This window comes from Stegastes partitus, unplaced genomic scaffold (genome assembly GCF_000690725.1).
Source record: "Stegastes partitus isolate 25-593 unplaced genomic scaffold, Stegastes_partitus-1.0.2 Scaffold2365, whole genome shotgun sequence".
Lineage (NCBI taxonomy): Eukaryota > Metazoa > Chordata > Actinopteri > Pomacentridae > Stegastes > Stegastes partitus.
Window position 1 is genome coordinate 18,603 of NW_007580096.1, and position 16,864 is coordinate 35,466.

Here is a 16,864-nt window from a genome sequence, read left to right on the forward strand (position 1 = left end):
GCAGCCCGCCGTGCCAGCCAGTGTTGTGTCGGAGGAGACAGTCTGCTCCACGGTCTGCTCCGGTCCGGCTAACGTTAGCTGGCTGACCCGCTTGGCTCACAGGCAACATTTCGGGACTATTTACATTTTTATTTTTTTTAGGCCGGACAGCGTCGATACGAAACGCCGGATGGTAACCAGAAAGACATAACTGGAACGGGTGACCGTCAATGCAAAGAAAAGAGGGTGAGCTCGCAGCAGAAGTAAACGTTAGCAGTTGAGACGCTTCGACGTTAGCTGACATCCAGCTAAGTTAGCTAAGTTAGCTTTGACATATTTCCAGAGCGGCGACCACCAGCAACACGGCTCACTACGATAACTGCTAAGTTTTTAAAGTAAAAGACATTAAAATTAGTCTGCTATTTAGTTTGGTGGTGGTGGTGGTTAGAAAGGAAATTCTACCTTTAATCCATTGTTTTGAAGAAGTGATTGACTGAACCCCCTTAATTCATCCCCTAATGCTAAGTAGCTATTGTCAATTGTCCCAGAGACTTGCTTAGTTAGCTGGTTAGCGTTAACTATCCGACACAATTCCTGCTTTAAATTGATAGAAAAGTTATATAGGTGTAAAAATGTTAGTTAATCCCCCTGGACCTGTTGAGTAAACCCAACTAATGATGCCTCTTCAGGGTGTTTCAACACAAGTGTGTCAAATCCAATGTGTACACAACCTTATGTGTATATATTTTATTTTTAATTTTGAGTTTTTCTTAGTTGTCTCATGTCAGATCACTTTAAGTCATGTGTTTTGTGGTATGTAAATTGTTGATGCAGAACTGCAATTTCACGATAAGGATCAGTATAACTTATCAAAAAATGGTTTAGTTAATGACTAAATGTCTAACACTAATCATATGATTGTAGGTCAGGCTCCAACTAATGATTATTTTCATTGTCGACAAATCTGCAGATTATTTTCCTTCATCAATCAACTAGTTATTTGGTATGTAAAGCGACAGAAAATGCTGAAAAATGTCTTCAAAAGTAAAAAATGATGTCCTCAAATGTTTTGTCTACAACCCAATGATATTCCATTTACTGTCACAGAAGAGTAAAGAAATCAGAAAATATTAACATATAAGAAGCTGGAATCAGAGATTTTTTTCCTTTCTTTGGAAATTACACAAACTGATTGCTTAATTGTCATAATAGTTGACAACTAATTGAGTATTGGTTCATCTTCTTTCTTTCCAGGCAGTAAATGCAGCACTCCTCAACTATTCTGTTTAATCTGTTTACCACTTTGTTAACAGATCCATGGCAAAGTGGCTGAAGGACTACCTAAACTTTGGCAGCAGGCGTGATCCTCCACAGCCCCCGAGGCCAGATTACACTGAGAGTGAGATTTTGAGGGCCTACAGAGCTCAGAAGGAGCTGGATTTCGAGGACCCCTACCAACACTCTGACAAGGAGCACCAGAATGGCGGCTTCAGCTCTTGTAGTGCTACAGTGAGCCTTCCTTCTTTCCCTGCTTTTGGTTCAGTGCTGCCTAATGGTGTGGAGGTATGACATGCATGTTTTTACAGTCGTGTGTCAGTGCAGTTTGTAATTATTTAGTTGATGTCAGATGTATTGTTGAAAGTGTTTTGTTTACATGTGCAGGTGAAAGTCGTGTCACCGAAACACAGACTGATTAAAGTGGACTCTCAGGAGTTTGGTCGCTGTAAAATCCCTCTGAGTCCTGTGACTGTTCAAGAAGAACCTGTAAGCATTGTTTCTGTCTTTTGCTTCACCTTTGATTCATTTTTTATGTTGTTTCTCTTTCCTGTTCATTCTCTGTGCATTATCTCAGTTCCTCACTTGTACTATGTTATATTTCTAGCTCCTTCCAACACAAATATCCTTTAGTTTTTTACATTTCATTTGTGTAATGCCTTTTGTTTCCATCTCCCTATCAAGGTAATTCCCTCTGCACCAGCTGCATCAGACAGCGACACAGACTACTCTGATCCATTTGATGCACGTCCAGACCCACGAGGCAGAACAAACTGGGAGCCAAAATCTGCACCAACAGATTTCTGCAGTTACATGGAGCCATTTGAGGCCCAGAGGATTATTTCAGGTTTGTCATAACAGCTTTATCGCTTCCAGGTTGGTTGACTCTAAATAAAAGGTGTTACTTATAGTACAGCTACCATCAGTTGCTTAATTAACCTTCCAAGTTCATTCACTATAATTGATTAACCAAATTAGTTGCCAACATATGTAATTGTTTATTAGCTGGTTGCATCATCACATGTGTTTTTCATGGTGACTCAGAATGCTCTGCCATGTAAACATTTGCGCTTACTGGAGTTGAGTGAGTCACCACCCAGTGCGAGTCGCAGATGTGCAAATTGTAAAAGCTTCACGCTGCATCTGTCCTGGATTATGTAAAAGCACGGAGCACCCTGTCACAGCCAGGGGACATGTGCTCTGAGTGGGCCGAGTTCCCAGATGATTTCAGCACAGGGGGTGAACCAGAAAGAACAGCCTTTGTCTTAATTTGTAGGATAATAAAGCTGGTTATTGGAAATTTGAGTGTTGCAGCAGCAACTCACATACATCCCAAAAAACACTTGCATTCTAAGAAAAGATTTCAATAGGCTCCATGCTTGGTCGCACATGTTAAAAAAACAAAATAAAAACTAAAGGTACATTTTAAATCTTATAGATAAATGAGAGCCAATTAGTAGTTGCACAAACCTGGACTTGAATTCATAATCTGAATAGCTGATTATCTGTTTTAGTAATCAGTAGTAAGATTCACTTTTCATTTTGAATAAAGGCTGAAAAATCTGAGTAATCTGGTCAAAATCTGGTACTTGTGTAAGATGCTGTTGCATGTGATGAAAATTTAGAATTGGGAAATAGCTGAATAAAAAAAAACACTTCAGATAAAGATTTAAAAATGGTTATAAAAGAGAAATCTTAAAAGAAAAATCGTATGTTTCTATTTAGATTCTTGCAGACAAGGGTCTAAAATACACCCATCTACCTAGCTATATTTGTTCTGGTGCATTAGTGCTTCAAATTTTGATTTTTAATGCTCTATGTTTGGGTTAAAATGGTCATACTGTGCCTGTGTCTTAAGTTCTGCTGACACTTTTTTACTCCCTGTGTTTACTGTGCAGAACTGCAGCACAGCATGATGACTAACAGGTCTGGGAGTGGAGATGGGGGCCAGCTATATGATAACCCGTACGAAGAGAAGACTCGTCACCACCATCGAGCTGCTCCACCAGCCCAACAGCAAACTCCGAAGGTTGAGGGCTGCCTGGGTCTGATAGACAGCAGGGAGAGCCGGCTGCCTCAGGATGACGAGAGGCCGGCTGACGAATACGACCAGCCGTGGGAGTGGAAGAAGGACAACATCTCCAAAGCTCTAGCAGGTAAAATGGTTTTCCTGATATTTCAGTTCTGAACTTCAACTGTCTGGGACTTATTTCTTTAAACGAACTTGTTTTTTTTGTTTTTTTTCCCTCTCTGTCTGGCTATAGTTCAATTTGAAGGAGCAGAAAGGGAGCGTTCACGAGCTCAGACGGACCAGACCAGGCTTACCAAGACAGGCACTACGTCTACCACATCAGACTCAACTACGCTCCGTCTTGTGGGAGACACTCCTCCTCTCCTGGGAGAGAGAGTAGATCCATGCATGCCTCTGGAAAAGCAAGTGTGAGTAGACATCTGTTATGTGATCGTACTAGTCATTCAATTATTTTGTTTTTTGTATTTTAGAAAAAGCATGCCGTTGCTTTTATTGAACTGCAAGGACTTTCAGTTACATGTGATCAACTAACGTCGAAAAACATCCTTATTCTGATTCTGTCAAAATACAATCAATTAAAATAACAAAATTAGACTAAAGTTTATAAAAATAAGAGTTCAGAAAAAAGTGACATATAGTGCAATAATAGGTTGTCCAAAGTGAAAAGGAATAAAAGCTTGCACATATCCAGTGTTTCATTTTGTTCAACATACTGTAGTTGTGTTTGATTATATATCAATCAATCAAATTTTATTTGTGTAGCACTTTTCATGTGCAGCAACAACAACGCAAAGTGCTTTACAACATTTAAAAACAACAAAGCATTTAAAAACATTACAACATTTAAAAAAATAAAATAAACCCGTCCCTCCCACCCTCCATGCATACACATACACATACAATAAATGTATTTGCGCACACACAGACACACTCACCACGAGACTAAAAGAGGCATGGCACTGAGGGATTTTGGGAAACGCTACCATTGGGGCCGTCCACACCAGGAGGAGTTGCAGACCATGACTACTGGGGGCGCCAGCGCCCGGACCCCCAACCTGGCAGACAGGGGGGTCCCCACAACGAGGTGGGGAGCCCCCCAACGAGGTGGGGAGCTCCCCAACCAGCCGGCCGAAAGGACCCGCAAACAGAACCCCCAGCAGCAGACCGCACACAGCCCCCAGTGTGGAGGACCCCCCTAAGGAAACACTGGAATTAAAACTAAAAACTTTAAGAATAAAAGGCCTTATGTAAGATAAAATAAAAGTTAAAAGAGTAAATACATAAAGATAAAATGCAAATATAAAATGCAAATATAAAGAAATGATAAGAATATAAAAGAATTAAAGTTCAATTAAAAGCCTGATTAAAAAGGTATGTCTTTAACCTTCTTTTAAAAGTTATGTGCCAGACGAGTAAATTAAAGCAATGACCCTTTAGGCTGCATCATCTTCAGTTGCTGTTTACTCACCATCTTTGGTATTGAGCTGTTTTCTTCCTCTAAAATTAACCTAATATGAGTGAAAATAAAGAGAGAGGCCATTGTACTGACAGCCGTCTCAGGCACATGGTAGCGACAGCTTCCATGATTTAACTTCCACTGCTTTCACACCACAGAAGACAACATACAAAGGTCAACATCTGCACAACACCAGATGTGTTTACATCACTGAATAAATGTGGTCAGTGTTACAAAGGGTCTGGAAACAGGCTGTGTGCAGCTTAGCCTTACAAACTGCAGACCGTTTAACTTGCTTTCAGTTGAAAAACAGCAGGAGCCCTATAGAAGTGCAGTTTATTTGTGTACTGATTAATTTGTTAATCAACTGTGGAGTTTATTCAGAATATGGTGACAATGACTATTGCAGTTCTTCTGTATGGAAATGTCTTGTTTTATCAAATCAGCAGTCCAGGCCCCAAAGGTATTCAGTTGATTGTGTTGGAAAACAAGCAAACATTTACATTTCAGATGCTGAAGGCACTGAGGATTAGGCTGCAAAAAATTACAGACACAATTAATAAATAATAAGATAAGATGGAAATTTATTCAGCCTCAGGGAAATTCGTCTGCCAGAACTTGCTCGAAAACGATGACAAAGAGCAGCTCAAGTGCGTCACTGCGAGTGAAATAGTGCGTAAGATATGTAGAAGGCATCTCGATGAGTGTAAACGTGTTTTTGTTGTTGTTGTTGTTGTTGTTTACAAAAAACTCCACAGGGTAGTCATTTGACGTGCAGGTTGTGATGCATTTCAGCCACAAACATCGACAGAAAACAACTTCAATATGTGGTTAAATGTCAACACTTGTGAAAAACAGAGGGGCGAGAAGTGGAGTGAATGAGAGGACAGAGAGAAACAACCTGTTAGCTGGGAAAATCTAAAAAGGTGATTCAATTAAAGTGCAATGCAAAGAGAAACAGAAGGAAACAAAATGTGAAAAAACAAGATAAAACATGTCAAGCAACAGGAGTGTAGTTTAACAGAGTGGGCAAAAATAATAAAAACAAAAAAAACATCTACAAATATTTTACCTTGTATTCATATATATTTAAGTGTTGATTGCTATAATCTCACTTTTTTTGACTCGTGTTTTGATATTTAAGTCAAGGATAAAAACAAACACACACAGACTAAATCCCACACATGCTTATGCAATCCTGCTGCAGACTCACACAGCAGAAGAAACCTTGTGTTTTGCCATCATGTTTCCTCTTCATCGCCTGCAGGTGGTACCATGGAGCTCTGAGCCGCTCGGAGGCAGAGAGTCTACTGACTCTGTGTAAGGAGAGCTCCTACCTGGTGAGGAACAGCCAGACCTGCCGGAACGACTACTCGCTCTCCCTCAGGTACACACTTCTGCTCATAGTGTCACCCCAGCTGCACTGCAGATAGCATTCATACACCATATACTCATCTTCCATCTTAGATAAGCTTCTTCCATCTCTGTGCCAGTTGTAGTTGTTCAGTGCTTGTTTAGCCTGTCTCTGTGTGTCTTTAACAATATCTGAACTGGACTACAAAACTCACATCCTCCTCTTGTTGTCTTCCTTTGAAATATCAGTCAGTCTCTTAAAGGGGATTTCTTCCCTTCGGTACTGCGCTGTGCTGTTTCCAAAATTATCTGATCCACTTTCTCCCTCATTTGGGTATTGTTGTGGTCTGTGGGTGGTGAGAGAATCTTCTCAGATTGGAGCCTCCAGGCAACTTTTAATTGTTCACCGCTTTTCTATTGTCTCTGTTGCCACCCAGTCACTTAATTTATGCTGCTGTTTCCTGCCCCCACCCCCCATTTCTCTCTCCGTGTGTGTGTGTGTGTTTTTTCTCGCCTCTATGATAACCAGCATGAAAGCAGCTGTTTTCAAAGAGATCATCTGCATGGTGGGAATTGCTCCTAACCTCACATCTGTACTCTTTTGAAGCAGTGACGGAGCAAACACAGTGCTTGCACCCCACTGAAAGCCCATATGTACAACTGTAGATCTCACATTTATCGGTCTTTTCCACTAGAAGCAGACGTGTAGGACACATTTGTTCAGTCTGAGCAGACATGTTTAACCACTAATCAAAGCCAGGTGCAAACATGAGGCACACATCTTCTTAATAGTACAAGAAAGTTTGAAGTATATACAAAAAAAAGGCTGCAAATGGAGGATAAAATGATACATGGAAGGAGGTCATTTAGACATGGATTGTTTGCATATCACACTTCCAATGTTAAAGGTTTTTTAAAAAGCACACCTGTAGATGCAGTGACTTCATGCAACAGCTGCAACCGTTACAGCCATTCAGATGAGGAGTTTCACTTTTAGACCTGGACATGCAATATTCTAAATGCAACATCCACTTAATATGCTGTTTTGTGAGCTTTTAACTGACTTTAAGACTTCTTTCCACAAATAGATAACCTCAGTATAGGACTATAGACACATGATATAGCAAAAGTCCTACACACGGGTCAAGTGACAGCACATGAGTATATTCTGTCTACTGAAGAAGGCCATTTGATACGGTCCAAAGCTCTGGGAATATCTAAGTAACTGATATTACATTTAGAATACTTGGCGCACAAGTGAAAACACGTTTCAGAGGGTGTGTTCTCACATACATACCGCACTCGTATAGGACGCACACAGCATTTTTTAGAAAGAGAAAAGACGGCTAGTAAATAAGAATGGGAACGCCTCAGCAGCATTTAGTTTAGATGGAACGTCCTCCTTTATTGTAAACTGCATTTTGGTCATCGTGACTTTTCCTGGACATTTGAGCTCCTCTTTGCAAAATGATGACAGAAGGTGGCGCTTTCCACATTAGTGTGCTGAAAGTTAAAACATTTGTAAGTGTTTTAATGCACGTGCGAGGAGGATGTGAGGCATCAAACCTACTTTACAGCCATTTCTGGTCTTTACTTGAAGCCTGCATTGAACATCCATTCAGAATGGACTTTCTCTGAAGTACGCTGCATTCTTGTTTCAAGTAATTAAACTTAAATATGGTGTAAAGTATTGTACTAAACTATACAATAAGAAAGGAGACGATGTCATTTTATAAATAATTCATCAGGCAACACAGTTTTACAGAAAAAAATATCATTGAAAGCAAAATATTTTTGTGTTTTTGAATATACGTGGAGAGAATCTTTAGGTTTATGAGACGTAGAGCGTGTTAAACTTCCAAAGTTTGTAATTCAGCGTTTGAGAGATCCAGGTATGTAAAAGGCCTGTTGTGACTCGTAATGAGCGAGGATCAAAGTGTCAACTCCCTCGCAAAAAATATTGTTAAACTGAACCACTTTATGTCAAAGTAATGAGTGCAGATGATAATTACCTTCTGAATGACAACTCTCTATTCAAAGATCCCTTCACAGCACTTCTTTTTTATGGTTTGTTTATTATGTGATTACAGTTTTTTTTAATTTAGCAAAACTGAATGGATTGAGTACATGAAGCAAAACAAAGAAAAGGACCTCATATGAATCTGTGTGTGAACTCAAGACTGCACAATGTGTCGCTTTTGTTGTTTTTTTTTCTTGTCACATTTGTCCCCACCGGTTCACGTCCCGGTGGGGGCACCGGAATCTTTCTACGTGGAGTCTCCATGTTCTCCCCGTGCAGCGTGGGTTCTCTCCGGGTTCTCCAGCTTCCTCCCACACAGTCCAAAAACATGTTGAGGTTAACTGGTGATTCTAAATTGTCTGTAGGTGTGAATGTGAGTGTGCTTGGTTGTCTGTCTCTAAGTGTAGCCCTGTGATAGACTGGTGACCTGTCCAGGGTGTCCCCTGCCTTCACCCTGAGTCAGCTGGGATAGACTCCAGCCCCCCATGACCCTAGTGAGGATTAAGCGGTGTATAGATAATGGATGGATGGACATTTGTTCCCAGAGTGCTGCATGTTTATGGAACAAAACTTGACATATTCCTGCCAGATGGAGACACCAAAGTGTTTTTGTTTTGTACCTTCACGACTCCCGTACTCTGACGTTTTGTTCTGTAAATCTCACAATTCGCACTCCAGTTTAAGAAGCAAAGACTCATCTGTCCTGTCTGTGTTTCAGGAGCTGCAAAGGCTTCATGCACATGAAGTTCACCCAGTCTGCAGACGGGCGCTACGTGCTCGGGGAGAACAGCCCTCCCTTCTCCACCATCCCAGAGGTCATCCACTACTACACCACACACAAGCTGCCCATCAGAGGAGCCGAGCACATGTCCCTGCTGTACCCCGTCATCGTGCAGACCCTCTGACACTGACGCACACATACTGTTTCTCCTGGTGCTACTGAATACCATATATACTCAGTATTTACCTACTTCTGCCTCTTTCCTACATGCTTTTTCACTGCCATTCTACCTGCACTGCGTACAAGAGATTTGAACTGTTTGGTGCCGTCTTTCCCCCTTTTCCCTTCTCCCCCCCCGTAATCCCAGTAACTACACTGGCAGCTTAACAAGAGAGCTCAGTGCCTCATGAACATGCGCCTGTGAAATGGTATCATCACTGAATCATCTTAATGCCATGGACTCTTGAAAATCAGCCATCATTGATAATAAGATTGGTAGCTAAGTACTTTTAGGTCAAAGAGAAAAGGACAAACTTTAGTCTTGAGGTGTTTTGAGAAAGTAGAATTTATATAATATTGCATGGAGATTTGTCTCTATTACTGTCATAAGGTAGCGTGTGCTACCAAGTCACTTAAAGGATAATAATCGTAGAGGTTTGAGAGGACACAGCAGCTATTTTCATGCGAATTTTATGTTTTAAACCAGAAAAAAATATCAAACAAAAGGTTGAGCGTTAGGGTTTAAACTAGATGTAGGGGATTGAAAATGCGTTTTAAGCTGTACTGTGACTACAAACAACGCTTTTATTATCCTTTAAGTGTGACTACATGAACCAAACACTACATATTTAACCCTGGCTGCAGGGCTTCTCCTCTCTGTGTGTTCCAGAGGCCTGTGAATGTTATATGATGCTGTGCCCTCGCAGTGTTCTCAGTTCATCATGTTAATGTGTGAACAATACAACGCGACGGTTTCATGTCAGGACAGACACGACTCGTTAGCGTCACACAGCAACAGACTCCTGCAATATTAGTTTAGAGAGTAATAACTACAGTATTATACTGAAAGCTTGTGGCTTTGTGATTATGACTATTAAAGAAGCTTTGGTAGTTTATTTACTGTGCTGTTTTATAAGATTTTAAATGTCTGTTGAAAATAAAGGTGTTGTCTGTTTTCAAACCGTCTGTGTGTAGTTTGGTTTTGTAATCGATGGTGCATGTTGGGTTTGCATGAGGTGGGTGAAGGTGGAGTTGAACTGAACGTGCCTGTCTTGCATTCTTGGTTATTTTGGTTTGGGGTCAGTGATGTCATGATTAACTCCTACATAATAACCAGGTAGTAGATGGGAAATGAGTTTTGAATGAGAGACAAGCTCGACAGTCACAGAAAGCTTTTGTCGACTGCAAATGATTGCAACCTACTGTAATTGAACCCTTTTATCTTACTGATGGAAAGGATCTTGTTTTATATACTGACAGTGATGAGTACTTTTTTTTTTTTTACACCTTTTACATGAGTTTAGATTTTAAGTTGACTTTGAGGGGACTAATATGAAGCAGGAATTTATTTCTGTGGCTGAATGATTCAATGTACCTGTATGTGGACAGGGCTGCAGGGTGGTGCAGTTGGTAGCACTGTTGCCTCGCAGCAAGAAGGTTGCCGGTTCGCGTGGAGTTTGCATGTTCTCCCCGTGCAGCGTGGGTTCTCTCTGGGTTCTCCGGCTTCCTCCCACACAGTCCAAAAACATGTTGAGGTTAATTGGTGATTCTAAATTGTCCGTAGGTGTGAATGTGAGTGTGCTTGGTTGTCTGTCTCTAAGTGTAGCCCTGTGATAGACTGGTGACCTGTCCAGGATGTCCCCTGCCTTCGCCCTAAGTCAGCTGGGATAGACTCCAGCCCCCCATGACCCTAGTGAGGATTAAGTGGTGTATAGATAATGGATGGATGTATGTATGTGGACAGGTTAGATTATAGTAAAGTGTTGTGTCTTTGTTGTTGTGCTCGTTTGCTTTCTTTCATTGCTTCTACATAGTACACCCAGGCATTATACCATTCTATAAATACAAATAGGTTGAAAATCTGGATTAAAACTTCACCTGTTGTTGCTTTAAGACTAATCTCTGAATGTCAACCAGGTGAGAGAGACTCCACTCTGCCTCTTTTTCTGCAAACTGTACAGTGTACGAGTTTCTTTGTTCCAGGATCACATCTATAACACAAGAGAGGAGACCTTTCAACATAACGTGCATGTGTCTCATCTGGTCTTATAGTTATTTAGTCTTTAAGAATATGCATAAGAGCAGTAGGATGGAGGACTCGGGCATCTCGCCTCGTCCCGCACACAGACGATCTTTGGTTGTGTTGTCACCTGATACCATAGCAACCAGCAGGTGTCGGTGTCACCAAAGAGAAGAAGCCACTGCAGGTGCAGGACAGGTAAGAACTGTAGCGCTGAGCTGACCAAAACAAGCAGGTTTATATTGAAAGCATATGATCAGCCATTCACGTGTTCTGCTTTAAAGGATTACGCATGTGATGAGTTCTTGACTAAATGAAGTGTTTTGTTGTTTCTGCTATTCATATGAGAATAATGGTTTGAAAGGGGTGTAATGTATTTTGGCTTGTTGAACCAATGAGGAAATAAGTGATAGAAAAGTAGTGAAAATTAGTTTTTGTCAGACCAAAAATCTAGTTTCCAGAAATATCCAGGTGATAGTGATATCAAATAAAAAACGAAAGGAGCAAGTCTTCCAATTTTAACAACATCCGACCAGAGAATGATCAAACCTTCAGCATGATAAACAACAAACACACCATAAGTCATAGAAATAAACAATAGCTGTCGTCTGATGTGGATTTTTGGGGAAAAATTAGGCACACTTAAGTCCAATTCCAATTTATGTTCATGCTAGCTTCCAATCTAGCTGCGATATCAAAAATTCATTTTTCAATTCTAATGTTCAAGATGTGGGGCTGCAGGGTGGTGCAGTTGGTAGCACTGTTGCCTCGCAGCAAGAAGGTCGCCGGTTCGCGTCCCGGTGGGGGCACTGGAATCTTTCTGCGTGGAGTTTGCATGTTCTCCCCGTGCAGCGTGGGTTCTCTCCGGGTTCTCCGGCTTCCTCCCACACAGTCCAAAAACATGTTGAGGTTAATTGGTGATTCTAAATTGTCCGTAGGTGTGAATGTGAGTGTGCTTGGTTGTCTGTCTCTAATAGTAGCCCTGTGATAGACTGGTGACCTGTCCAGGTGTCTCCTGCCTTCACCCTGAGTCAGCTGGGATAGACTCCAGCCCCCCATGACCCTGGTGAGGATTAAGTGGTGTATAGATGGATGTTCAAGATGTCCAACTCTGCACAGTGAGGGTTAAACAAGTATTTCAGTTTTAGCGTAAACAGCTGCTTTACAACTTAAGCATCTCATCAACAGGCTTCTAACAGATGTGACATTAGAACCCACATCATCTACAAACACAGTGTCCACAGTGATATGAAAGTAAGCTGTTATGTTTGTTTCTGTAATCATTTTTGCAATATCAGGACAGTTTGTTCTCCCATTAGCGTCCCCTGTTTCCATGGCAACTCGCACGCAGCAGCTCGCTCAACCCAAACCCAACCGACTCAGACATCCGGACCGGTAGGCCCGAGTGTCGCCCCACACCGATACGTCTCTGTTTTTATGTCCCCGTGTCCCTTTAAATGGGAATCTCTTCTGTTTTCCAGTCGGTCTGTTTACTGGCTGGATGAGCTGCCACCAGAGAGGACTGGATCCACCAAAACAGGTACATCCTTGAGTTTCTTTCCTTCTTTGTTTTCAATTTACAAAACAACTCTCTATTGTGTTTTTCTAATACTTAACAAACCGATTTTTTCTTCCCAACAGAGTTAACCCCTCGCTGGTCGGACTTGTGCAGAAGCAAAAAATTCTACATTCAAGACACGTAAATCTAATAAATCGACTCTTTTTTTGTCTTTTCTTTGATGCTCTGTCTTTGTATGAGTTGTACATATGATTCACTTCTTTAGCTCCTCCTCATCCTGTCACTGACATTTTGCATTTGACGTCTTACCAAAGCAAGAAATTCGTCTTAAATCAACAGAAAAACCGACTCATTAAAGGCTTCCTGTTGAGTTTTGATCTGACTGCTAGCAGCGCTTAAGAGCACTGTTTCATTAGGCAGGACCGGTTTTGTTACTTGAGTCATGTGTTTCTCATTCCTGCCGATGGTTTTACATTATTAACCTGATGTTTAGATTGAAAAAAATAAAGTGCACAGATGTCTAAGGACGGAGAAACTTTCAACATGTCAGTGTAAACAAAGGAAAACTCCACAGGGAACCCCAAAGATTTTTCCTCCACTCATGTCCTACTTGTCACATTTCTTTTTAACCTATACGTGTAGTTCTACCTACATGCCATCCTGCCTTCTTCCTTCCTCCTTCCTCTGCCTTCATCTTGCGCTGTGGTTAATTTTTAATCTCCTTCTTACATCTAAAAGCACCTATTAACGATATTGTTTTCTCTCTCTCCCCTCTCTATATTTGTTTCCCTCCTCAGGGTTTCCCCCATATGGGATGTGAGTGAATGGGCTCTCCGGGCCGTTCCATCCGAACGCCTGCGCCGTCTGGCTCAACCTCGGGCCCCTGCAGCTGGCTGGCAGCCAGACCGACCACTTCTGCTGCCTGTGAGCAACACACAGCGTTTCCTGACAAACTGCTGAACATGTGGTAGATCATGAAAAGGCTGCTAGTGTTCAAAGATCTTTAAAAAAAAAAAACAAGCCAGGGTGTCAGAAACCTGAGCTTAAAGTCTAGTTGTTGTTTTTTTTTTGTGCACCCTTTTTGTCACTAGCCTCTATTTACAGATCCTATTGTTGTTTCGTTGGTTTTGTATGTCCCTGAAAGCAGCTGTTGGTTAGTTTTTAATTCATCCATCCATGTGCACCCACTTTATTTTGTAACGGGACATGGTGGGAAGCTGGAGCCAACACAAAGAGATCCTCACACATACACTCATACTTACAGCCACGTTAGAATCACCACGTAAACTGCTATGGATGTCTTTGGAATGAGGAAGCCAAAGAAACAGGAAAAAGCAAGAACTTAAAGGTTTTACATTCACCTCTGGATACCTGTCCAAACCTCAACTTCAGGGAAAGTTTAAGAAAACAGAAGCTATTAGAACACCTGAAATATGAGTCTGGTAAGTTGTGACACACTTGCATGTGATAAACTAACAAAATGTAATATACGTAAGTGACAGTCTCGCTCTCAGAGGTATCGGCACTCAAACCTGTTCAGCAACACAAAGGACACACATGACGTCTACAGTCTTGTTTCTGTAAAGTCGGTGTACTGATACACTCACAAGCTGATAATTATCTTGTTCAACTTTCCACCACCTTGACTAAGCATAGTGACATTTACTAAACACGCAGGTCCACCAGTGAAATGCTTCTGAGATAAAAGTAGTGAAACTTTGGCTAATTTGGGTCACTGATAAAGAAAAAGTGTTGTGAGAACAGCAGTCAAACGGGACAGTCATTAGTTTTGGAGGTATTTGGTCATAAACCAAAGTACTGGACACCTGAATGTGATCTAAGTCACTAAAGTACAAAACATTTACCATGAGGAAATATGAACGCCTACAACAAACACCATGTCAGTCCGTCCAGGAGCTGTTAAGAGGTTTCATTTAAAGCCGCACAATGAATCATCCTGGCTGTAGCAGCAGACGTCTGGGAACTATAATTGCCATCAGATTTCATCAGACCTGTGGCATGATGTGGCCAAAAATGGGAGACTAAGTAAAATGAATCCAAGTTTTATTTGTGTGATTGATGTCAAACTGAAACTGTTTGTGTTTATTATGATCTCATTCATAACCTGAATGTGATTATAGTTGAGCCGAGGGACGCAAACAGCAGTCGCCACTTCACGCATTTGCCAGCTTTCCCAGCCAAAGAGAAAGCAAATTCTTGAGGCCTCCAGCCACAAATCTAAACCTGTACCTGTGACCCACCTGCCCTCCAGAGCGTCCGCACACATAGAGCTACTGGCCAGTAAGTCCGTCTTCCCAGAATGCAATGTTTTGATCACATTACTTGCTGTTCAACACGATTGCTTTTTGTCCTTCCAGCCCCGAAGCACGAGCACCCCAAGTTTAAAGGAGAGCGCTCGGTGTACTGGCCTGTTTCCAAAGCAGCGAGAAACCACATAGCCGGCCAGAGACTTCTCGATCTGTCCGGTCCCAAAGAGAGGACGGCTCTGTATGAGGGCTACGACCCGTATGTCGTCAGCCAGGCCGCCCGCTCTGCCAGCCCCTCTCCTCGGATACAGCAGCTCTGCCTGCCGCTGCCTCGCAAATGTAGAAAAGTAGAATGAATGACGGCAGAGACGTCTGTCCCCTTGAAGGGTCGATTGTTTTTATTTTCCCCCACCCAAGAGTGTCCTGATGAAGGATTTTATATGTTGTCCTGATGAAGGCCTGGTGTTTGTTCTGTGCTCTGGTAACAGCATCCTTTATGACAGTTAGTGTAGAAAAAAAACAAACTTTAAAAATGTTAAAACAAACAAATCTGTTAAAATGTTGGAATACTGTGACATCCAAAAACTAAAAAACTGAAAACAATGGCAAAGATTTGTAAAATGATTATATTTTTAGCTGATTGAAATGCAGTAAACTGGATGATTTTATGTTCACATATTGTAAAGATTTAACTTTTGGTAAAAATACAGATTTTTAATGTGTACATTATCTACAGTTTTGTTCTGTTTATTTACAGTTATAATGCAAATTAATATATTTTTTCCCATGATTTTTTTCTTCTTCAGATATTAACTGCAGTTTAATCCAACAGGGAAAGTCTATAAAAATTGCTTATTTATTAAATCATTTTTCAACCCTTGAAATACAGAATTTTTCTAACAAATAAAGATATCTACAGAATAAAAGTTTTGTGCTAATTTAAATAACTTAAAATGGTGTAATTTTACAGTCAAATGGTACAAAGAACAAATAATCATTTAAAGAAATATAGATTTTTAAAGTGTGGGCGTTACCTACAGTTTTTGCTTGTTTTGTTTGTTTGTTTGTTTTTTAGTTTTTTATAATTGTTGTGTAAATTAATACTTTTTTCTGTAATTTTGCAAGTTTTAATTTAACAAAATCACAATTTAACAAAACAGGGAAAATCTGTACAATAATATTTAAAAACAATTATTTTACATTTTTTACTTCCAAATATACAGAAATTTTCTTTTAAATGAGGGCAAATATCTGCAAAATAATTATATTTGCTGATTTAAATACAGTTTTTAAAAAATGGTGGTATTTTACAGTGCAGTGTTTTAAAAGAACATATTACCATTTACAGCAATATTGATTTTTTTTAACGTGGAAGGTTTTGTTTTTTTTTGGTTTTTTTTTTAACAGTTTCGAGCCGTTTTATTTTTAATTTAGTTTTTTTTGTTGTTTTTTTTTTACAATTATAATGTAAATTGATATTTTTTCTGTCATTTTGCCAGATATTATTAGTAATTGAACAAAACAGAAAATCTGTAAAATAACAGCAAATAGTCAAAAACTGTTTCAAAGCGTTCATTTTTACAGTGTTTACTCGTCGCCCTGGATTTATTGCACTAATAAAAAACTACACTTTCTTCTTCTGACCCTTTAACTTATAAGCAAGACAACAAACAACATCTCACCGGTTGGATCGCCTCATAAATGAATTACAGGCCTGCCTATGTTTATAATTCCTTTTTAATAGCCACCAATGTGATCATATGTGCCTTCAGTAACAGTGAATGAGAAAACGTGCTTAATCACCTGAACATCATTAGAATATAAATGAAAGCAAAGAGCCTGAGAGGTATTTCTAATTGCTTGGAGGCTGCTGCAGCTCGCATCCTGCAGTTCGCACATCCTTCACTTCTTGATGCTTTGCTGGTTATTAACACAAGACAGTGAGGGGGTGAGTCAGCTTTGCAGATGAAAACATTATTTATACAAATGAACAACAAGAAGAA

At 40.4% G+C, this 16,864-nt stretch overlaps 2 protein-coding genes across 3 annotated transcripts; both read left to right on the top strand.

Moving 5' to 3' along the window:
• The first annotated feature begins 35 nt into the window (after positions 1 to 35).
• On the top strand, positions 36 to 13,828 carry shda (Src homology 2 domain containing transforming protein D, a). Of its 2 annotated transcripts, XR_521152.1 has the most exons (9): positions 36 to 225; positions 1,293 to 1,542; positions 1,642 to 1,743; positions 1,939 to 2,101; positions 3,153 to 3,410; positions 3,519 to 3,693; positions 6,010 to 6,129; positions 8,834 to 9,193; positions 13,818 to 13,828. XR_521152.1 is itself a non-coding variant. In XM_008304961.1 (8 exons), the coding sequence occupies exons 2-8, from the start codon at positions 1,297 to 1,299 to the stop codon at positions 9,018 to 9,020; spliced, it is 1,251 nt and encodes a 416-aa protein (XP_008303183.1). In that variant the 5' UTR covers positions 36 to 225; positions 1,293 to 1,296; the 3' UTR covers positions 9,021 to 10,016. The 2 variants fall into 2 exon arrangements, 1 of the variants encoding a protein (XP_008303183.1); XM_008304961.1 differs by lacking the exon at positions 13,818 to 13,828 and having other exon boundaries at positions 8,834 to 10,016.
• Positions 12,409 to 15,378, top strand: spmap2 (sperm microtubule associated protein 2). The gene is made up of 6 exons (XM_008304963.1): positions 12,409 to 12,470; positions 12,557 to 12,615; positions 12,717 to 12,774; positions 13,392 to 13,518; positions 14,736 to 14,895; positions 14,973 to 15,378. The coding sequence occupies exons 1-6, from the start codon at positions 12,409 to 12,411 to the stop codon at positions 15,215 to 15,217; spliced, it is 711 nt and encodes a 236-aa protein (XP_008303185.1). The 3' UTR covers positions 15,218 to 15,378.
• Positions 15,379 to 16,864: the final 1,486 nt, after the last annotated feature.